We start from the raw sequence: 24,584 nt of genomic DNA, 5'->3' as shown, positions 1-24,584 counted from the left end.
ACATTGATTGTTGTGTAGGCAGGAAGCGTAAGTTAAGAAATACCAATAAAATTGATAAACTAGTTTTACAAAGTTAAATACAAGCACTTGGAACTAAGTAGTATTTAAGAAGTAAGTACAAAGGTAACTACTAGGAAAAAAACACATGAAAATCTACCTAAAAGTCAACATTTTAAAATATAAATGAAACAGCTAAAAATGTACAGCTTGTAAAAAAATTTAAGTTAATAGACTACCCTACCTCAAAGTTCTAGGCCCTGATAATTTCATAGGAGAACTGTTTCCAGCCTACAAAAACCAGAGAGTCACTAAGTTGTACATATGGTTCCAGAGCATTGAAAACGGAGGGGAATTTCTAATTCTTTTTTTTTTAATTTTACTTTAAGTTCTGACATACATCTGCAGAACGTGCAGGTTTGTTACATAGGTATACACGTGCCATGGTGGTTTGCTGCACCTGTCAACCATCATCTAGGTTTTAAGCCCCGCATGCATTAGGTATTTGTCCTAACGCCCTCCCTTCCCTTGCCCCTCAACCCCCGACAGGCCCTGGTGTGTGATGTTCCCTTCCCCGTGTCCATGTGTTCTCATTGTTCAACCCCCACTTATGAGTGAGAATATGTGGTGGTTGGTTTTCTGTTCCTGCATTAGTTTGTTGAGGAACGCTTTTACACTGTTGGTGGGAGAGTAAATTAGTTCAACCGTCGTGGAAGACAGAGTGGCGATTCCTCAAGGATCTAGAACCAGAAATTCCATTTGACCCAGCAATCCCATTACTGGGTATACACTCCAAGGATTATAAATCATTCTACTATAAAGACACATGCACACGTATGTTTATTGCAGCACTGTTCACAGTAGCAAAGACTTGGAACCAACCCTAATTCTTTTAATAAAGCAAGTATAACATTGATACTAAACAGGATAAAGACAGTATAAAAAGAAAACTATCAACCAGTATCATTCATGAATACTGACACAAAAATGCTAAATGAAATATTAGCAAACAGTATCCAATACTATATTAAGAAAATAAAACAACATGGGATTTATTCCAAGACTGCAAGATTAGGTCAATATTAGGAAATCCATTTAAATTATACAACAAAAAAACAGATCTAAAGGACAAGTCTGTGATGATCTCTACAGATGCTGAAAAAGCTTTTGACAAAATTCAGTATCCATTCTTGATTAATAAAAAACTCAAGAAAATAGGAACTGAAGGACAATTTCTCAACATGAATTCTTGTGAATCAATCTGTATCTATCTATCTAGCATCTCTGTCTATCTACCTTAGTCATAAAGACAGGATCTTAATGGGAATGCTCTGGAGGGATTTCCACTAACATCAGAAACAAAGCAAAGATGCCCTTTATCTTCTCTACTATTCAACATTTTACAGTGGCATTAATCCAATGCAATCAGACAATAGAGAAGCATAACTGTAAGGAAGTAAAACTGGCCGGGCACGGTGGTTCAGGCCTGTAATCCCAGCACTTTGGGAGGCCGAGGCTGGCAGATCACTTGAGATCAGGAGTTTGAGACCACCGTGGCCAACATGGTGAAACCCTGTCTCTACTACAAATACAAAAATTAGCTGGGCACGGTGGTGGGCGCCTGTAATCCCAGCTACTTGGGAAGCTGAGGCAGGAGAATCGCTTGAACCCGGGAGGCGGAGCTTGCAGTGAGCTGAGATCGTGCCACTGCACTCCAGCCTGGGCAACAAGAGCAAAACTCCGTCTCAAAAAAAAAAAAAGAATAAAACTGCCTGTATTTGCATATGATATGGTAGCATACCTAGGATGCCAATAATAAAAATAAGCAATAAAAGAAATCAGTAAGGTAGCAGAATATAAAATTAACACAAGGAAATCGATAGCCTTCATATATTCAAGCATAAACAGTTAGAGGGCCTATGGTAGAGAAACCTCATTTACAGACAGCAACGATGATCAGCTACTTAGAAATAAACCTAACAACATGTGATCCCGGACCAGGAAAAACATTTTTCTTTTTACACTAGTGGTACATTTGAATAAACACTTTAGATTATATACTGGTATTGTATCAATGATAATTTTTCTCATTTTGATAATCATACTGTAGCTGTGTAAAAGAATGTCCTTGAGTTTAAAAAATACATACGTACTTAGAAATAAAGGGCCATCGTGTGAATCCAGGAGGCAGAGCTTGCAGTGAGCCGAGATCGCGCCACTGCACTCCAGTCTGGGCAACAGAGCAAGACTGTCTCAGAGAAAAAAAAAAAAGAAAGAAAAAAAAGAAATAAAGGGCCACCATATCTGAAATTTACTCTCAAATATTTCACAAAAACAATTATAAAAAAATATATACATATAGTTACAAAACTGTATATGTTTATAATGTGTGTATGTGTATATTTGTGTATATATTATACATAACGAAAAAGAGAGACAGAGACAGAGACTAAGAGAGGCAAAGATAGAAAATGATAAACCAAATGTGTTAAAATGTTAAAATTTGGAAAATTCGAAGGGTATACAGGAATTATCTGCACTATTATTCTAACTTTTATATATGTCTGAAATTGTTTCTAAATAAAAACATTAAAAAATAGAAAGTCAGTAAAAATAAAGTTGTGGGCCTAAAACTGGCTATATAAATGATGGTATAATAGCATATACGATTAAGCAGTCATGGGGGAGGTGCAGAATTGAGCTAAAGCTGTAGGTGTAGATATCAAATGATCTACAAGGAATATTAAGCTGAAAAAAGCAATATGCAGACTTTTGTGTTCAAAAATGTATATGATTGAGTGGTAACGGGTTAATAAAAGGTACAGAGATGACTCAATTCAAGGGGCACCAACTTTGACAGAGGTGGAAGGGATTGTCTTAGCACAGATGCATTGTGTCTCAGCACATATGCAGGAGTCCTGGAATATTAGAAATGAAAAATATCTTCTCAAAAATTTACAGGTAGGGAAGCAATTTGCTAATACTATATTTACCTGGAAGTTCTCGGGTCTCTTGACTCCCAGGTTGGAGTTGTTTCAATTTATCCATCCATCCATCCACTCATTCTTTAATGAATATCCACTGGGCATCAACTATGTGCTAGGCACTGTGCTAGCCATAGGGAACACAGTGGTCAGCATTCCCAGATATGGTCCTTGCTCACACAGGGGCAAAGACAGGCATTAGGCAAGACAGCATACAAGTTAAAAATAATTTTTTGAAGAGTATGATAAAGAAAATATTATGAAAGATATAATTTTCACTTGAGGGTCAAGGAAGACTTACTAGAGAAAGGAAAATTTAGGCAGAGACCTGAACGATGAGTATATTGGTTCAATAAGTACCAAAGTGGAAGAACATTCCAGACAGAAGAACAGCCTGTGCAAAGGCCCTAAAAAGGGAAGAGCAGAAAAGAAGCCAATTTTGGCTAGAGTGCAGTGAGCAAGAAGGACAGCAGCAGAGCAAGATGCCTGGGTGTTAAGCAAGGGCTAGATGATGTAGAGCCTTGTTTGCTTTGATTCTGAGTCATGTTTTTTACCACAGAATAGAGGAATGAAAGAAGAGTATGTCCATCTTGCCATTTCAGAGTTTTGAGCTCAGCATTTTTATGATGGGCAAGCACTGTTCCAAAGAGTTAGGGTTAATATATATATAAGATTCTGGCTCAAATAAATAACCTAAGTAATAACAATAGAGCTGAGCTTTAGAAAGATTACACTGGAATACATTAGGTTAGGAAGGTACATTGCAGCAAATTTGGTTAAATGAGGTAGAATGAGTTAGATCAGTCTGGCTGCTCAGTAGAGGACAGGATGTGGGTGAAGGGTGGGCAGTGGAAATGGAACTCCACAGAGGAGACCTTTGCAACTCGTCTGGATGGGAAGCAGAGGAGGTACAGATGAGGATCCTGGCTAAGAAAGGGGCAAATGGTGTGGAAGTTCAAGAGAATGAAATAGAATGGTAACGGACTTGGATGCAGGCAGTGAGAGAGAGAAAGATGTCAAGGATAGTGTGCAGTCTGTAGAGTGCTGCTTGAGCAACTGTATAGCTAGTGGAGCCATTTACCAAGGTGGGGAACACTAGGGGAAGAGGAAGTTGGGGGAAAAGGACCAAGGCCCAATACCTCAATAAATGCCCAGATATCTTCTTAAAGGGGATCTCCTGAAGACTAGGAATGTCTCATATCTAAAGAAAAGGCTAAGATGACAGAATTTGGGTAGAACAATAGGCTTAAGGGCAAATGCTCAAGAGCAAGAGGCTTCCCCAGAACCTCTCAATTCACATAAAAAGGGGGCTACTGATTCTACTCATTTGGTCCACTGGTACCCCATCTCCTACCTGATGCTGCCAAAGAACCTGCCTTCTTCAGCCCCAGCCATGTAGGGCCTTCTTTGTGGATCTTGGCTTGAGGCTCCATTCCCTCACTGCCCACTTGTCTACATTTTTGGCTCTCTCCTTTGTTTTTCACTGTGGGAACAATGTCTTCATCTGCGTAAGCGTAAGCTTCTCTCTAATCTGCTACACCCCAATCTGGGCATAGCTCATGTCTTAGTCCATTTTGTGTTGCTGTATCAGAATACCTGAGGCTGGGTAATTTATAAAGAAATGAGGTTTATTTTGCTCACAATTCTGGTGGCTGCAAAGTCCAGGACTGGGCAGCTATATCTGCTGAGGGGCTCATGATGCTTCCACTCATGACAAAGCAAAGCAGGGTCTAGGTGTGTATGGAGATCACATGGCAACAGAGGAAGCAAGACAGCATCCAGGAAGCAAACTCACTTTTATAATAACCCACTCTCAGGAAATTAATCCAGTTCTGTGAGAGAAAGAACTCATCCTTGTGGGACAACAATAATCTATTCCTGAGGAATCTTCCCCCAAGAGCCAACACCCCTCTACTAGGCTCCACCTGCTAACACTGCCACACTGAGAGTCAAATTTCAACATGAGTTTTGGCACAGCAGCTAATGACTATGCCATGGCCCTATCTATTTCGGTTAAATGGATTCAGGGCTCAGGCGTTCAACTGCTCTTAGTGAAAAACCAGAAAACCATTACATTTCCCCAGAATTACTCCCCCAGGACAGAAGAAAAAAAAAAGATTCACTGGGAAGCAGATGAAGAGAACAAGAGTCTGACATCAATCCTATTCAAGGAATGAATACTTTATGAGCTCTGGCCCCTCTGAACCCAAACTGCACATTTATGAATTCCTTGTGGAAGGGCCTTCAGGTATGAACTATGAACAATCTGCTATTAACCTTAGAAAAAAGCCACTTCTTTTCAGTCCTATGTTCATATTGGGAGGGTCTTATTACTGGTACCTTAAACAAGGATATGAATGGTCCAAGACTCAGAGTGGCAGAAGAATAGACTGCTCTGAGAACACACGGGGTGTTCAAACTCAAAGACATCCTCTGGGGGAAGAGCTCCCCACCTTATTCGATGCAGTAGGCCTACATTTAGGAAGTGTCTTATCCTGAAACTATCCCAGAATGACAGACAATAAAGGGTCTTATCAATCTTCAATGCTCTGATTTACATGAGGAAACTGAGGTCTGCAACAGTGAAACTATCCATGATTGGAGCCATGGTTGAGTCTCTGGGGAGCACGAAATCCATAAACCCACTCAACTCCCTTCAGCTCTGCAGTCTGAGCTGCACCACAATTCACGCAAACAGGGACACTCGTGCTGAGAAAAGCAGAGGTGAGGGGAGTTGAACATCAGTTTGTAGTCCATCTCTGTCCATGGAGTCAGCCACACACAGAGGTCTGCTTTTTGCGTGTTGCTTTGCTCCTTAGTTCTGTTCTTAAAGGCAGAAGTGTAACAAGGAGGAAGAGTAATGGGCAGTGGTCATTAATTGTAATGTTTAACTCAGCCCACATTTTTGTGCCTGGAAGGATTCAGGACACTGCCTCCAACCCGCCTTTCTAGCTCTGTTTCCTACTGCCCCCTACAGGTGTCCTACGGTGCCTTCACCTTTCCACTACCTCCCTACAGGTGTCCTATAGCCCCATTGCTTTCTCATTACCTTCTACAGGTGACTTATGGCCCCATCACCTTCCTGCCCACCGTCTACAGTTGACTTATGGTCCCATCACTTTCCTGCTCTACCCTCTACAGGTGACTTATGGCCCCACACACCTGCATTTCCACGATCATGTCTTTGTTTAGGAGGCTCGCCAACCTGAAATACCTGCTCTGCCCTATTCTCGGCCCGTCACTTTCTTCTTTTCCTGCAAGGTAATTCTCTCAACCCCGTCTCCCATAGGAGGCCATTTAGGACCCGTCCATTCAGAGGCAACATTTTTCTCTTATAATATCCTCCACTGTTCGTGGGATCTACTTCATGGCACTTCCCATTTACTCGGCAGGAGTTTTACTGCCTGGCTTCTCATAGGCAGAATCTGTCTTACTCATCTTTGCTCAACTGATACCTGAGTTTCACTGGAATGGGCAAATGTACATGTCTCTGTTGCTGGTTTTGGTTCCCTATCTAGAACAGGTCACTGGAATCTTAAGAGGTCTCTGCATCCTCCCTCAGAGCTCTTCAAATTATTTTCTTCCTCAGCTATGGGACAATCTGGCTTCCAACATGCAGGATATGGAATGAGACTGTGTGGCATGTGAATCTTAGAAGTGATCTTAAAGGCCATTGAGGGGACTTCACTGAAATTTAAAAAAATATTTTCTCTCAGTGCTTCTCAAATTTTAATGCGTGTATGAATTACCTGGAGTTTTTGTTATAATAAAATGGTGATTCTGATTTAGTAGGTTTGGGGTGGGCCCTGGGAGTCTGCATTTCTCACTGGCTCCCAGGTGAAGCCCAATGGCTGGTCTGCACATCATCCTTTGAGGGGTAAGATTCTACAGCACTCTTAAGCTCCAACAACATGAAGGGCTACCATTGCTTGAGTGCTCAGAGCTCTGGTGCAGGTGCTTCTCCTACGGTCTCCACAACAGCCCTGATAAGTAAGTAGTACTGTTACCATATCATATAGATGAATGTCAAAGAGGTCAAAGTCACACAGCTAGCAAGGTTAGAGCCAGGAGTCCAGCATGTCTGACTCCATGACTCTCTTCACCAGTTTTCTTCTTCCAACAACCATTGAATGAAGAAAATTTACGTTACTATTTGGAGTGGAGTAAGACTGAGGCTGAGGCCATGATTCTAGGCAAGAGAGGCTGAAATGTCTTTACTCTGCCATGTTTATAATCTGCACAGAATATAGTTATGTTTCAAACAGTGATGCCCTGAGAACACCAGTCTTCTGCCCCACTTCTAGGCCACCATGAAATCCTGGCCACTGTTGATTGAGAGGCTGTTTTCTCCTGGCCACAAACCCAAGCTGGCATAGAGAAGCCATTCCTACCACCTTCGTGGGGCTTGACTTAGCCCCATAGCTTAGCTTTCAGGGTCTGTGAGACTCTTGGCAGTGAGCAGTAGAGAATGAGGGAAGCAAATGCCAAGGGCTGGCACATAAGAAGGGGAGATTCCCAACTTGGATGACCACTCGGTGCCAAGACCAGTGCCAGGAAGAGAGATTGTACTAGCCCAAGGGTCATGGCAAGAGAAAGCTCAGATTTGGCACCAGCGAGGGATTGGAAAACAAGAAGAGCAACAGCCCAGAGCTGCTAGACCTCTGGCTGAGCAAGCCAGCCTCTGGCAAAACAGAACTCCGCCCTCTCTCCTCTCCCAAAGAGATAGTAAAGAAAGCACCAAGATTAGGGTTATAACAGACTTCCCGTGAGCCTCCCCTTCTGCCTAATAGAAAGACAAGCTGGTGAATGCTGAGGAATATGGGACACATTCATGATCCCCGGTGTCCAAAAGTCTCTCTTGCTCCCTACTGGGGGCCATGGGAGATCCAGCTATACCTGAGTTATTCCCCTTTTGAAGAAAGCATACATGTACCCTACAGGTAAGAGCTGAAACTTCCGCAAGCAAGCAGCCTTGCAGTTTATCTGGCACTCCTCCTTTGCCGGATACTATCTCTCCTCTCCTTACACCAGTCCAGAAGATTGTCCCAGTGGCTTGGCCTGCCACCTACATGGGCCAATGGTAGCAGGCCCACAAACAAGCATTAAACAGGGATATGAGTGAGTCTCCTGAGGGCAAATGTGGTGGTGCTACCTTAGAGGTGGACTCTGTGGGTGGCTCAGGAACTTGTCCCATGCTTGAGTGCTTAGTGCTCTCCTGCTCCTCATATCAACCTGACTGGCTTAATTGCTGTGAATCCAGCTGGAGACAGAGTCCTGGGCCATACCGAGGAGTCACAGCATCCTTTCAGCTTTCTGGAGGGTGGTGGGTATCCTTGTTAACAGGACCCATATGGGAAAGAGAGTTTTGCAGAATCATTGCCCTTAGGCAAAATGGCTGAACTTGCAAACAGAACTACCCGACTGAGAAACTCTCAAAGGCTTTTTTTTTTTTTTACCTTTATATATATATATATATATATAAACTTTTGTTTGAACAGTAGTTCTGTTGAAGATAAAACTCACCATTCCTACAGGCCCATCTTTACTTCTGATGCAATCATTTTTTCACCAAGTAGCTATGGTGTGAGGTTGACTCGATTCTAACAACATATGGAATCACACTGACATCCCATATTTTCCTAAGGGTAAGGCTTAGGGACAGCCTGTGTGTGCTAGCCAGGGTCATGGGAAACACTATTGAATAAAGCTGAGCACACCAAGTCAATGACAGGTTCTCCGTATCCAGCCATTAATCAGGGGTGAGCGGACATGAAGTAAACAGGGGTGCTGTCCCACATGTGCAGATCCGAATGACCAATAGTCAGCTGAGATCTTTGGTGCCCTCAGCCCAGAACCCGAGAGTTCCTCTCTGCTCTGCTCCCACTCCTCCCCGTCCACCCCTCACCTCTAGAGCCACACAAGAAAGACGGCTCCCAGGTGGTACTGGCTTCACAGAGGCCATTCCCAGGCAAGCCTGTACTTCCCTCTCAGGGTTGAAAAAAAGCTCACTGTTGCCATGGAGACTGGACGCCTTCTGAGTGCTGCGCTTTATCTAGAGTCCAGCATTCAAACACCTTGGTATACTCAAACCCACTCACTCCCCTGGCTCTCCGGACCATGAAAATATCTAGGCAGGGTTCTATTAGTCAAATGCCTCAGACATCTCCTTGCTACAATCCACTGTTGGTCTGGGGTTCTTGCCCAAATCCTGGTGTGGGGGTGGCAGCCTGCGATTTTACGGAGGCCCACACATACATATCCATCCTTTCTTCCTAGGAGAAAAGGCCTAATTTCAAATCTTGTATCACATGAGGCCATGGGCAGCACCCATACAAATGGGCTGGTGGGAGTGGTGAGCACGGCCCCCGGATCAGATCAGCCGTGGGTCTGCAGAAAGGGCTGAGGAGATAAAGCAAGCTCAGCCCCAGAAGGCAGTGCTGGATAGGATGTCCACAGTCCACATAAAACCTGACGCAGCTGGAGGAGGTCCCTGACCTCAGCTTTGATTAACTTCTCTGCTTTGTTCAGCCTCCCACGTTAATGGTTAGTCCCTGGCCATTGTTATTTCCCAAAGTCACACACTCCTCAAAAATCTACTCTCACATCCCCCACCAATTCCAGGGACTAAGGCTCTTATCCTTGTTTCCCCTTGTCCTGCTCTCTTATGCCAGTTAGACTACTGACCCCCATCATCACTGACTAACATCTCTGCGTTTTCTGAATTTTACAAGCCAGGCCTGGCTTCATGCCCTTCTTAGAGTCAGATACAGCAGGTGCCATCAGCCTAGCCTCTAGAATCCCTCCAGCCCCATAGCTCCTCCTCCTCAGATCGGTGGGTTTGCACAGTCAAGGGGGCACCTCTGTGATTCCCTTGTTAGTGAGACCCCTAAATTGGCCTCAGGATGGCCACTTTTCCAGCCTTGACCTCATCACCTGCTCCAATGCACTCACCCCCTTTTTAGCATTTAGTCCCTGAACTTTCTGCCTCAGGCCCCATGGAGTGCCTCTCTGGGCAGCAGGATGGCCATACCCAAACCAGTCCCCAAGAGCATTATTTGGATGGGATGACGAGATCTGTTCAGGGTTGTTCTGTGGGGTCTGGAAAGGTGCTCGCAGGCCAACAGCTTCTTGCATTCTGGCCTTGTCTCCATCTCCCAGGTGACCTCAGAGCAGTCCCAATATTTCCTAGGGCCTTGGAGCTGTGCCGGTTCGAGCTCTGGGCAGAAGCACCCTTATGCTACTTCTCTGGGTTCTGCAGGTTATCGTGAAAAATGCTTTGAAGCCAGACTGGCAGAGCTTTCTCCCACACCATTAGGGTGACCAACTGTCCTCATTTGCCAGAAACTGAGTGTTTTCCCAGGACACAGGACTTTCAGTGATAAAACTGGACGGTCCTGGGCAACCCGGGATGGTCGGTCACCCTAACCCTTCACTTACAGCTGATGGTTTGCTTTCTATTTCACTGAGCAAAGATCACATACACCCACTTGCCTGCACCTGCAGCCATGTGGCCTATCTGTCATATGTGCCCTGGTGGGGTTTGCTCCTTGCCAAGGCCAGTGCCCCGCCTGGGCTGTAGATTCTATCTGCTTTCACTTACCAAGAATGTCACTTCCGAAATACACCCCCAGCATAATCAATTTTTCCCTTTTTTATTGGATCATTCCTATCTGCAGACAAATGGACTGTGATTTCTCCCCTCTTAAAAAAACAAAACAAAGCAAAACAAAACTCTCTTTTCACCATCCTCCCTTCTGGCTGACTACTGCTCTCATTCTCTATAATCCTTAACATTAAAACTCTAAAGAGTTGTCTGTACCTGTAGTCGGCATTTGTCTTCTCCCATTCTCTTATTTTAAAATCTTGTATTACTTTTTCTTTTTCTTTTTAATTTTTGAGATGGAGTTTCGCTCTTGTTGCCCAGGCTGGAGTGCAATGGCACGATCTCGGCTCATTGCAACCTCCACCTCCCGAGTTCAAGCGATTCTCCTGTCTCAGCCTCCAGGTGCACGCCACCACACCCAGCTAATTTGTATTTTTAGTAGAGATGGGGTTTTGCCATGTTGGTCAGACTGGTCTTGAACTCCTGACCTTAGGTGATCTGCCCTCTTGGCCTCCCACTTGTATGACTTTTTATTAGAAAACATTTCTGACATTTACCGAAATAATCCACCTTCCTCTTCCCATCACTTGGTTTGTCCAGGTAATGAGCACATCCCAGACATCATCCATTCTTCTCTTGCATCCACTGAGTAGATGCTCCCCCATCCCACCCCCAAACTGTTTTTGCCAAGTTCATCAATGACCTCCATGAGACTCAGTCGCACCTAGTGGTCACTTCTCATGCTAAAGCTCATTGGATTTCTCTACAGTCTACCATAGCCGATTGCTCCCTTTCTTGGGAACATTTATTTTTTCCACTTTATTTCCAAGACAGCACACCACCCTGGTTTCCTGATGCCTGGCTACCCACTCCTGAGTCATCTTTTCTGTAGGTCCCTCCTCATCCCCCCAGCCTCTCCCTGTTGGGGTGCCCCATGGCTCCATTCTCAGGCCTCATCACCTGAAGAGCACTACTCACTCCCTAGCTAACATCCTCCCAGCTTCAAAAGCCATTCACCTACTGGAAACTCCCACCCTTCTATCCCCAGCCAAGAGTTTTCCCTTGAACTCAGCATTTTCACCTGGATGGTTAACAAGCATCTGAAACTTAACATGAAGACACACTGAATTCATATGCGTCCTGATCTCTGCCTAAAATCTGGTCCTTCCACAGACTTCCACCTTGCCAATACCTCAGCCCCAAAATGTGTCTTTTCTCATTTCCCCAGAGTGGAAGCCAGATTCTTAAATGCCCCACAGGGCTCTGTGGGGTCAATTCCCTGTACCTCTCTGACCACACCTCCAACCACTACGCTCTGGTTCCTTCTGTTCCAGCCTCACTGCTGCTCCCCACACAAGCCAGGTAGGCAAAGCACGGTTGTTCCCTCAACTGGAAGACCCTTCTCCCCAGAAATCCAGATGGCCTGATCCTTCACATCCGTCAGTCTTTGCTCAATGTCACTTCTTTTTTTTTTTTTTTTTCCTAAGGCCTTCTGGACTGTCTTTTAAAAAGTGCAGCTCCCCACTCCATTCCCTGACTTAATTGCTCCAAAGCTCCTAACTCCATTGGACCTACTTCATATATTTACTTGCATCTTGATTTATTTCTGTCTTCTCTGACTGACATGTAAGTTTGTCTGCTGTATCCTCAGTGCCCAGAACAGTGTCTGGTATTCAGCCAGTGCTCAGGAAATGTGATTTAGTGGAGGAATTAATGGAAAAACAGGCAATCGCTCCTACAACGGAGCGATCACTGTAGCTCCTTCCTTTTACCAAAGGCTTCAAAAATTTCTCTCTCTCTTTCTCTCTCCCTTGGTCTTTCTTCCTCTCTCTCTCTCTAACTCCCACCCTCCTCTATCTGGCTCCCAGCATGGCAGAAAAGACCTGGTGAGTGGTGAGAAATACCAGAGGAGGGCAGGCAGTAACTCGCATCATCACCTCCACGGGGACCTGCATGTCACATTCACTCTGCAGCTGCAGTGAGCACATCTGCCACTGCTGCTGCCACCACTGTAAGGACCCCTTACTCACCCTGGTGTGGCCAGGGATATCCCAGTGGAAACCACTGAAATTGACAATATTGAAATGTAGGGGTTCTGGAAAGAATCCCCCGGCTTTTTCAACCAGGCTCAAAAATCAACCAGCCGGACTGAGTTTTTAACCAAATTGCCAAAGTCGAATGGGGTTTCCACAGATGTATTCATTTAGACAGATTCTGAAAATCTATCTGAAGGGACTGAGCTTCCTTTCAGGAAGGGCAGTCCCTGCCAATGTAGTGTTCATGCTGTAACTCCTGGCTTATCTTTTTTATGACTTCCTGTCTTGCAAAATGTGTGCCCCTAATAAGAAGAGTCATCTTCTACTGAGCATCTACGTGTGGTTCCCATGGAAGCACAGCCCATCCACCACCTCAGCTGCTCCGCAGCTTGGAGAGGCAGGATAGCACAGTGAGCAGCAGCAGATCTTCAGAATCAGGCCTGGATTTGGAATAAAACAAGACCGACTGCTTGATGTTGACTTAGGCAAGTTGCTCAACTGCTCTGAGTTTCACTTTTTTCCTATGAAATGAAGGTAATGAGCTCTCCCACAGGGTGGTTGTAAAGGTGAAGATACTGGCACACAGTATGTATGTATGTATGTATGTATGTACGTATGTATGTATGTATGTATGTAAAGACCTGGTACATGTAAATGCTCAGCAAATAGAAGTCTTCATCACTGAGTTTTCATGGTGGCAGCCTGGGAGGACTCTTTGCCTTGCTAAAGACTGTTCTGGGTTCCAGTGTTGGGAGCTGGGTGATCCTGTCTAATTAACGAAGAAAAGATTTCAGGGGGAACTTGGCCTAAACTCATGGTCACTCAGATCAGCATTTTAGCCCTAGATTCTATTTATCATGAGGGATGAATGAATAGGAGGTCAAAGAAAGGAATCAAGTAAGGGAGACACGCAGAAGTAGGTACTTAGAAGGAGACAGTAAAAGTAAGAATTATAAGATAAAGAATGAGGATGCCATTCAGTTAGAAAGTCCTGAAAAAGGGTGTCAGAACTAATTCTAGTGCCTGGGGAGCCTAAGGCGGTGCTATGTAACCTGGGGGGTTGGCCAATCACTGTGGGACCTTCTAGACAAAAATGAAGGTTCTACCAACAGGTGAGAGAGACAGTAGAGGCCTTTGAGGGATATGGAGCTCCCACAGGCAGAATTCTATGTTTTATAAGGTCTCACATTCTCAATCCCACTAACAAAAGAATACCCATTTATTGTAGGCTTCCTTTGAGAGTATTTAATTACCCATGCACTATGGATCTTGTTACAAAGCAGACAGATCCATAAGCATTCTTACCCCCAAGCCCTTGAAGTGGAGGAGCCCCCACTGATGCTAAAGGGTGCTTCTGTCTCCAAGCTGCCTCTAGACCCTATAAAAAAGGGCTGACAGGGCCTGGCGCGGTGGCTCATGCCTGTAATCCTAGCACTTTGAGAGGCTGAGATAGGCGGATCACCTGAGGTCAGGAGTTTGAGACTGGCCTGGCCAACATGGTGAAGCCCTGTCTCTACTAAAAATACAAAAATTAGCCAGGCGAGGTGGCGCATGCCTGTAGTCCCAGCTACTTGGGGGGCTGAGGCAGAAGAATTGCTTGGACCCGGGAGACAGAGGTTGCAGCGAGCCACGATCGTGCCACTGCACTCCAGCCTAGATGGCAGAGTAAGACTCTGTCTCAAAAAAAAAAAGAAAAAAAAGGCTGACAGGACTGATGTCAACTAAGATTCCGATGAAGACTCCCATCCTCACTTAGAACGAGGACCATCCATGCTTGGCTCTTGGATAATCAGAGTCTGATTAGAAATACACATTAAATTAAGTGATCCAGGTTAGTAGGGCAATGGTATTACCTTGTAAAGCAGGTGTTGGCTACCCATTTAGTCCTGAGAGTCAAAATGGGGCAACACAATGGCTAGATGCCGCCAGGAGGCCTAAGGAAAACAGGATGAAGAGGGAAAAAGGAATAAAGTAAGAGGATCCAGAAAGGGAGTCACTGAAGTTGAAACAAAGGGATAAAGAAAGAAAACAAAGAGAATTAAACACATACAAATGAAAATGACCCCACATTAGATGTTTCTGAATTGTTCCCTTCCGTGGGATATTTACATGGGGCCAGTTGCTTACAGCTAGCACTTAGAGTTGAACTTAGTTTGCTCTGAAGGAAGAGAGGATGGTTCCCTGCCCTTTTCCAGAGATCCCAGCTGTCCAGAGGACTAAAGAGTCCCTGACATTAGAAGGGAAGTTCAGGCCAGGTGTAGTGACTCAATTCCATAAACTCAGCACTTTGGGAGGGGAAGGTAGGAGGATCACTTGAGGCCAGGAGTTTGAGACCAGCCTGGGCAACATAGTGAGATCCTGTTTCTATAAAAATAAAAAAAAAAAATTAAATTAGCTGAGCATGGGAGCATGCGCCTGTAGTCCCAGCTACTCAAGAGGCTGAAATGGAAGGATCACTTGAGCCCAGGAGTTTGAGGTTACAGTGAGCTATGATTGTGCCACTGTACTTTAGCCTGGGCAACAGAGTGAGACCCTGTCTCCCTCTCTCTCTCTCTCTCTCTAAAAAATGGAATCTCCATTTCCAAAGTCTACCTGCACCCACTACCCCCAACCACCACCCTCAAACCCAGATTCTTTGTTCTTGAAACTTAAGCTGTTCTCTAAATAGGGAAATACACACAAGGCACATTCCTGGAAAGAGAAGGTGTCAGAAGCCTTGGTAGAGAAGGGAATGGGGAGAAAAATATGGCACAAATAGTGAATGGGGAGAACAAGCAATGCATGCACAGGAGGGGCAGGTGGTGCCACAGAACAAATTAAGATGGGAGATAAGGAGCATCAGACACAGCACAGCCCCACAGGCATGGGTAGGGGAGGGTCTCTTGGATGCCCCCAGCAGCAGTGACTGAAAGAACAGACCGGGATTGGGAATCACCTTTATGTGGCTCTGATGGAGTCCAGTTCATTTGGAAGCAGTCTTACGTCCACTATTGGATAAATGCATGATGTGGCTCCCCTATGGCTTGGATCCTCTCTCTTTCCACTCTCGTCCTCTTTTATCCTGCTGTACTCAGACTGGCCTCCTTTCTACTTCCCCAATTCCCACCTTATTGGAGAGGCCTTCCCTGGGAAGAGCAGCTTCCTGCCACTGCACTCCCTGCTGCCTGCTTTAATTTTTCTCCTTGCACTTATTGTCAATAATTTATTTTGTCTGTTTCTCCCAGTGGAATGTGAGTTCTGTAAGGCACTCCATAAACTCTGTATCTTCTAAATATTGCTTAGCACATAGCAGGCCTCATTAAATATTTGTTGAAAGAATGCATGAACCCAAAGCCATCATATTTATTATATGTATAAAGAGTTCTGTTGGTTGAAGTGTTGGGTGTTTTGGGTTGGACCACCTATAAGAGTAAGGGGTAGGGGAAAGGGTGGGGAACCACTGCAGTGGAGAAACCTCCCTAACAGTTGCTGTGTTCTGTTTGGAAATCCATATTTCCACCTCTGCTCCAAGGTTTGTAGGCTTGTAGTAGCTGGCCTCCAAATTTGCCCCCCAACAATCCTCGGCTCCTGATATTCGTGCCTCAGTGTAGTTTCCACCCACTCAGAATAAGATATTGCAAAAGTAATGGCGTGCAACAGATAGGATTGGTTATCAAAGATGCTGTGTCTTCTGTCTTTCTCCTTCTCTGATTACCCACCCTGAGGAAATCCAGGCACCATGCAGTGAAGACACTCAGCTACCCAGGGAGAGAACATCATGGGGAGGAACTGAAGCTTCTTGCCAACATCCAGCACCATGTGAATGAAGCATCTTGGAGGCAGATCCTCCAGCCCTAGTCAAGCCTTCAGAGGAGGCAGCCCTGCCTGATGTGGTGATAGCAACCTCATGAGACTCCGAGCCCAAAGCATTCAGGTTCCCAACCCACAGGAACTATGTGAGATAACGGATGTTTATTACTGTTTTAAAAAGCTAAGTTTGAGAGTAAATTGTCTCACAGTGCTAGGTAATAATCACAGAGTGGATGATGTGGGGACCGGCAATCCCAGGTTTGAGTTAATAGACTATGGCCCAGAATGTATCTTTTAGTGAGTAAATGTGAAGTCCATTTCCCATTCTGGAGATAGCTGGTCTCAGTTTGATTCTGCAACTCTTAGTAGCCACAAATGCCACCTGTATCCTCAATAAACTTTATTTAGACACAAATAGACACAACAGAAAATACATACACAGATACAGATTTTTTTCCTCTATAGGATGAACAAACATCACATAAGGAATTTAAAAAGTAGGTGCATGGAATGTAAGAAAATATTGCACAGTTCCTTGTTTACTCACACAAGACACGTATCTCAGGGGAAGACAGGGATACACTATCCCTACAACAGAATTCACATTTGATCTATGACAGCACACAGGTGTTGGGACAGTAATCAAAGGAGTTAGGGATCCAGTGACTCTTGATGTGACAGAATGCTCACAATACTCGTAGGACCTTGTTTAAACAAAAGACAGAATTGAGGAGGAGTCCATGCCCCCTGCACAGATGCTCTGCAAGCTGTCAGCTAGGTCGTAAAGCAGCTCAGCAGAAACTCTAGGTTAGCTTTCATCTTGAGGCTTGAAGGTCTGCATAACCTTCTACCCTTGTGTCCACATCATAGAGTGTTTACGGAGACACACTTAGGATGCTGAAACTCTCCACATGCACACCGGCTTAGATACCACAGTACAGAACATTGACATCGGTTTATAAAATGTAGCTTTCAAAAGGAAAAGGAATAATAGCCAAGAGGCGAACACACACATTGCAAATGCTGCTACATCCACCAGTAGTTTTCCACCACACTCCCTGTGGTCCCCTCCCACAAGGCGCCGCCAGCATCTGTGTCCCCGCCATGGGTGCAGCGGGATGGGTGTCTCTTGGAAGTCTATCGCCCTCTAAAGTCACACCTGTGACCTCCTGGTAACTCCTGTCAGAAGCCACACATGTCACCAGGACAAGCTGTCATGGAACCACCCCACTTATTCCTGTCCCAGACAAGCCTCTGGCCTCCACACCATCTTCTCATTTCAGATGGGGTTCCCTAGGCAACCTCTGTATTTTAGTAAAAAATGGTTTCCACTGTACCCTTGGTGTGTCCTCTTCCTAATGTGACAAATCCAGATGAGATGAAGTTATGGAGATCAGGTCCTCCACTTCGGTAAGCATCCTTCCCATAATGCCCTGCAAGAAGATGGGGCAGAATTACCTGGCGCATCCACGACACCAACATGGAAGACAAGCGCAGCTGCATCTCACCCAACAGTGACGGCGTGCATGTTTTCAAACCAGCAGCTAAGTCAGAAGGTGGAGGCAGCCAAGAATATATATACACATATATATAAAATATATATTATATATGAAAAATATATATATTACTGAATATATATACATATACACATATATAATTATACATATTATACATATATGTGTGTATATATTAGTATATATACTAATATATATATATCTAGTATATTAGTATATATACACACATATGTATATAAAACTGTGCAACAAAGAACAAAGTCCTGGGAACATTACATTACATTGAAAGTATAGGAGAGCAAAGGAGATACATGGCTTGATTTTGGCATTTCTGGCTGAGCACAAGGTACACCAGAACCTTAGTCTATTTGTCCCACCACTCTTTCCTTTATCTCACCTTCCCTCTGTCTCTTTCATCCATTACTCATTTGTTTTCTCTTTCTAATGTTTATGAATCATATCACAACCTGTGGGACTACAGCTCATGACTTCAGAGAAATCCGACAGCAGCTGAGGCTGACAAATAGAATGGTGGTTACAAAATACTGAGAAAATATATATGTGCTTCGCTTCTTTGACTTTCTGCAGCAGACATTATCCCCTGCCCGCCTAATGCAGATATCTACCTGTGGGTTTGTGGGGAGGAAAAGACGGAGGGTAGGTTAGGATTGTGGATAGAAATTCAAAGAGAAGTAAGTTAATGTTCTACTTCTGACATTCAAAATAGAATTTTGCAGTATGCTTGAAATACAGGCATTGTAAAGAAAGGCCTCCCTAAATACCTTCCTAAAGTATGTACATGTGAAAAAACCATTTCTTTCATGTTACCAAAAGAGTGTATTAAAAATCGTACGTATAACTATAACAATGCACAGACCTACTTCAGATATAATGTTAAGTTTAAAAATGGACAGAAACGGTTCATTAAATAGAAACACAGTGCTGTAAAAATTCAAACCGGTGCGTGCGTGCGTGCGCTCGTGCACGCACACACACACACACACACACAAGATAGAAAAAAAGCACACCAACATATCAAAGACAAATGTCTTTGGATAGTAGGAACATGAGTGCTATTTCTTCTGTCTTTTCAGCTTTTCTATATTTTCCAAGTGTTTTTTCCATATGAATATGTAATTTGTCTCATATAAATAGGTAAAATAAATGCCTAATGGAAAAATTTATGAAAATACAAAGACAAGGCAAAGCATGATTTTTCGTTAACGAGCCACTTTCTGGATCAGTAGATTGCAACCCTGGGTGCGTGCTGGAATCGGGGTTGGGGGACGAAGAGAAGGAGAGCATTAGAACAGATAGCTAATGCATGTGGTGCTTAAAACCTAGACGAGGGGTTGACCAGTACAGCAAACCACCATGGCACATGTTTACCTATGTAACAAACCTGCACGTTCTGCACATGTATGCTGAAACTTAAAGTAAATTTTTTTTTTTTAAATGCAGACCCTCAGACTCAACTCCAGAGATTCTGATTCAATTGGGTGGGATCCGGGCTTAGGCAGGTATATTTTTAAAGCACTCTAGTGATTCTAATGTACCACCGGAAATGAGAACTACTGCCTTAGTGTAAATGGAGGAACAACTAAGCTCAGTTTATTCAGGTGACTTCCATGAATACCTCTTAGGCGTCCAGTTCTACCCACAATTTACGTTCAGGGCTTCAGCGCTCTTCCTCCGAAGAGTGGAGTCTAGCTCCATTCCCTCCCTCTTACCCCAGATCTCAAACCGGAGGGTGCCTCAGCATAGCCAGGAGAGCTTAAAACAGGTGCTGGGCCCCACTCCCAGAGTTTCTGATTCAGAAGATCCAGGATAGGGCTCAAGAGTCTGCACTTTTATCAAGTCTCCTGGTGATGCAGATGCCGCCGTTTTGGGGACCACACTCTGAGAAGCGATGCCTTCGTGCATCTTGCCACTGTTTCCCTCACACCCTCCCTTCTGGAATAAGTTACCTCCTTCCTTAGGGCACACAGCTTTCCAGGAGGAGCATTCTTGCTGTAAAATACTGTGGCCACAACCCTCACTTTTATAGAACAGAATTATTAGGCTGGGTGCGGTGATTCATGCCTGTAACTCCAGCACTTTGGGAAAAAAGAAAAGATGCTGGGGCATAATGAGGCAGCACCAAGAGCATTTGAAAGGAGTAAAGAATTCTTTGGTCAAATCAGTTTGGAAAATGTTGAGTTCAATGAAATGAAAAGCTACATAAAAACCAAGTCTAGGGACCTCTCACAAGGCAGTGATCACTGAACTATCTATGAAGCCTTTATGTTTTTCAAAGCCATCCACTGGGATACTTTTTGGGAAAGCTGCTCATGAGGCTGAGGTGGAAAAAGCACAATGACAGTTTCAGCTTTCGTTTGAACTGTGGTTCTCAAAGTTGAGGATGCACCACACTCTCCTGGATGGCACAGATCGCAGGGTCCCGGCTCCAGAATCCCGGATTTAGTAGGTCAGAGGAGAGGCCTGACAATTTCCATTCCTAACAAGTTCCCAGATGATGCTGATAATGCTCTTAGGTCCAAGGACAACTCTTCATGAGCCACTATGTTTGGACCAGTGACAGGTCAGTCTTCTGCTGGACCCAGGGTCAAGGTCTAGAATGATCTGCATTCTCTGCAGCCTCCAAAGTTTAATATGAACCAGGGTGGCATGAAGGGAAGAAGGGCTGGTTAAAAGTGAAGCCCCAAGCCGGGCGCAGTGGCTCACGTCTGTAATCCCAGCACTTTGGCAGGCCGAGGGGGGTGGATCATGAGGTCAGGAGATCGAGACCATCCTGGATAACATGGCAAAACCCCATCTTTACTAAAAATACAAAAAATGAGCCAAGTGTGGTGGCACGCGCCTGTAGTCCCAGCTACTCGGGAGGCTGAGGCCTGAGGCAGGAGAATTGCTTGAACCTGGGAGGCGGAGGTTGCACTGAGCTGAGATCGCACCACTGCACTCCAGGCTGGGCGACAGAGCGAGACTCCATCTCAAAAAAAAAAAAAAAAAAAAAAGTGAATCCCCATGCAGGCAGACAGAAGAGAGGGGAGTCAGTGCCTCTTCTTTTCCTTGGTGATGCATAGAGTTAATGGGTTGATGATATGAACTCATGATTATATGAGTGGGTATCATAGGATTTGTTAGCTGTAACACAAAGAACCACCCCCTTCCCTGTCCTGCAGTCTCTGCCCATCTGCCACTTATCAGGGTAAGAGGACAAAAGAGGGCAAACTTTGACCAAATTGCAATTCAAGAGAAACAACCATGTATATCCAGCAGAGCTCTGAACAGAAGTAAGCCAAAGTTTCGTGAAGCATAAGCACTTCCATGTCACAGGATGGACAGACACACAGTCCACAGCCAGGGACAAGGATGGTTTCAGGTTTCAAGGCATGCCTTCCACCACCTGCTGAACCGAATGGTGAAAATCAGCATCCTGGTGATGTCTATACCTCCAGTTCTGCCACTGCCCCCTCACCTTCACCACTGACAATCCTCTCTAAAGCAACAAAGATTTTATTTTAGCTCAGTCACTGCCCAGGCTGCCTCGACCTCCCATCAGAACTCCACGCCTTTCCCAAATCTCAGCAGAATTCAGAAGTCCTAGAGACACAGCAGCAACGGACAACTGTCCCCAGGCAGGAGGCAGATTCAAGCTAAAGAAAGGACCATGGCTGGGCTCCTGGAGTGTGTGATGCGGCTGACTCTGATAAGAAAGCAAGCAGAGGGAAAGTTTCTCTGTGAAAGAGATTTGCTGTGAGGAAAGGAGGGAAAAAATGAGATAATATCCAAATGGTGATCTCTGCAAGACGTAACAGAATTTTGCATCTGTGAGATAGACCAACAGCCATAAGGGGGAAACAAACTGATCAGGATAGTTTGCCTCGGGTTGCAGATCTGGACTAGAGAATGGATACAGAAGGAAACTGATAAAGGAGAGTTCAATGAGAGAAAGGCACTGGGTACTCAGAGGGGAAGGACAAAGAGATAAAAACTGTGGGAGAAAAGACAGGGCACAGAGGACAACTTTAGGAGCCATATCTATTTAAAATAAGACTCCTAGAGGAGAGACAAAAGGGAGAGTTCAGAAGCAATAATTGCAAGTTAATAGTTTTTCTTTTTTTCTGAACAGATTGGAAGACTTTAGTCTTTAGATCAAAAGAAATAATCAAGTACCAGACTATGCATTAAAAGGGACCGATATCTAGATATACCCTAGTGAAATGCCATTTTAAAAAATAAAGGAGAAAACTCAAGCCAACATAATAAAACACAAAACCTACAGAAAGTGCAGCAACGTTTTTAAGAATTTTGACCCTTTCATTTTTGGAGAGGCGGGACAGTATACTAGTGGAGGGACATTCTTTATCTGGAAAGGACTGACAAGATTCAAACCTCTGTGTGTCTGTGTCCTCAAATGCAAAATGAAAACAATCATGACGCCCATTTCGTATTATATATGTTACATATAATATGAATTATATATGTGTTATATATAATATGAATATACAAAGCATTTAGAACAGTAGTACTAGTATTACTTAAGTACTACTATTACTACTATTTAAGTACTAGTATTAAGTATTAAGTGCTAGTACTATTACTATTTAAGTGCTACTAGTATTATTTAGGATAAGAGCTTGATTATTTTTGAATGAAGATGTTTTGATTCCATTCCTCTACCTAAAAATTCACCGAAAATAATGAAAAGAAAGGAGAATAGAAAAGCTTTCTTCACAAAAAAGTCCAGACTTTTCACTAAATAGGGGAAAAATATACAAACATAAACATACACGCAAATATACACAAAAACACATACACAGAAATCAAGTCAAGGACTAACGAGCTAAATACAAAAAAAAGAAACACTAAAAACTGTCAGATAAGAATCAGAGAGAATATGTTAATGATCTCAGAGTAAGAATTTTTAAACAAGACTCAAAGTAAAAAACTAGAGAGAAAACAAAAAAAATTTAAACTGTGATACATCAAAAGCAATCATGAAACTACAAGTCAAAGACTAAAAATTTATATTTACGTTACTTTCTAGAGTACGTAAATAACTTCACATTAATAAGAAAGCAAACAATCCCATAAAAAAAATAAGGAAAAGAAATGCATAGGCGACTCAAAGGAGAGAAAACCCAAAGGGCAAATACACATAAAGTAGTGTTCAATCTCACAAGTAATAGGGAAATTCAAATTAAAACCATAATGAGGTATCATTTCACACTCAATAGACTAGCAAAAATTAAAATGCCTGAGCCTACTGACATGAATAAGCAGAAACAAGAACTCATGTACCTTTCTGGTGGGAGTGTAAATCGGTTCAACTGCTTTGAAAAGAACTTTGGCAATGGCTAATAGAGTTGAATGTGGATACAGCAGGAAACTGGCCATTCTACTTCTAGGTATATACCCTAGATAAATTCTCACACGTGCATAAGGAGATAGGCACCAGCATGTTCACTGCAATACCGTTTGTAATACCAACAAATTAGGGAAAAGAATCTATCTTCCCAGCCAGAGAAAAGTCATAAATAGTGGTGCACTCACACAATGTATTCCTATACAGTACAAATGAAATGTAATGAAATTAAATGAACCAGAGCTCTAAATATCAGCACGGATGGTTCTCAGTCATAATGATGAATGCACAAAGCAAACAAGAAAAGCAGGATGACATGACACAGAGAGGGTTTTAAAATATGCAACATAACACATTATGTTGTTTAAGGATGCATGCAGATGTAATATTATACAGATACAAAGAAATTCATTGAAATGACAGAGATTTTAATATAACAGATAATTCTGTAGGTAAGAAGAAAAATGTAATTGAGAAAAAGTATAAAAAGTACTTCTCTGTTTCATTTCCTATGCTGGGTAGCTGGAGACTTGCTTGACAATTAAACAATTTTTTGTTTTATTTGTTTATAATCTAGATAAATGATGGATGGATAGATGGACAGATAGATGGACAGACTGACTGGCGGCTTTTGGTTAAGTGGCTGTTACCTGAGGGTTTTATTCATTGCCAAATTATCCTTTAAGAATAAAGTCCACAGAGTGTCCAGTTTTAAGAACTCAGGGACTAAAATACCCACGAGTCACCATTGATGAGAGAATTAAAATAGACCTGATGAAAAAATCCACCAAGAAAGAAATAAAACTCTAGAATTTCTAAAAACATGAATGTATTTATCTGTAATCTTCAAACAGTACACAAATCCAACATTCATTAAGAAAAGATTGGCAAACTAGATTACACATTTTTAAGCATTTAACGAGTTATCTTTATTGACAGAAATAAAGTTAAATGATACTGGAGTTGCCCCAGAAAATCTGGTGTAAAAACAGGGTAATAAAAGTACACTGTGGTCATGAAATAAAACCGAAAGTAGCTTGAGGGGTGGGGGAGCAATTCTCCATCTTTAGAGCCTGCTTGAAATGCATTATGTGCCCTCAGAACAGGCACAGAGCTGGCCTCTGACAAGCTGAGAGGGAGCTTGAATGGTGCTTAGGCCCTTCTGTACAACCATGCACGGCTGAAACTCTCTACGGAAAAATATACCACAGACAAAAGATAAAACACATACTATACCCCAGTGACACATTTTCAATACATGAGATAAGGGCCTTTTCCCTTTGTTTACAAAAA

The 24,584-nt window shown here is 43.4% G+C and overlaps 1 protein-coding gene across 2 annotated transcripts in view; it reads right to left on the bottom strand.

The window, feature by feature from the left end:
• The window catches only part of SHISA6 (shisa family member 6), a 320,490-nt gene that overhangs the window by 164,634 nt on the left and 131,272 nt on the right, over nt 1-24,584 (bottom strand). For both annotated transcript variants that reach the window (XM_054456244.2, XM_054456245.2), the window contains exon 4: nt 17,747-17,842. In XM_054456244.2, coding sequence (XP_054312219.2) covers nt 17,747-17,842 — 96 coding nt within the window. The remainder of the gene's footprint in view (nt 1-17,746; nt 17,843-24,584) is intronic.

This window comes from Pongo pygmaeus, chromosome 19 (assembly GCF_028885625.2).
Source record: "Pongo pygmaeus isolate AG05252 chromosome 19, NHGRI_mPonPyg2-v2.0_pri, whole genome shotgun sequence".
In the NCBI taxonomy this organism is placed as follows: Eukaryota; Metazoa; Chordata; class Mammalia; order Primates; family Hominidae; genus Pongo; species Pongo pygmaeus.
Note: the sequence above shows the minus strand (reverse complement) of the source record. Positions and strands in the feature narration are given on the sequence as shown.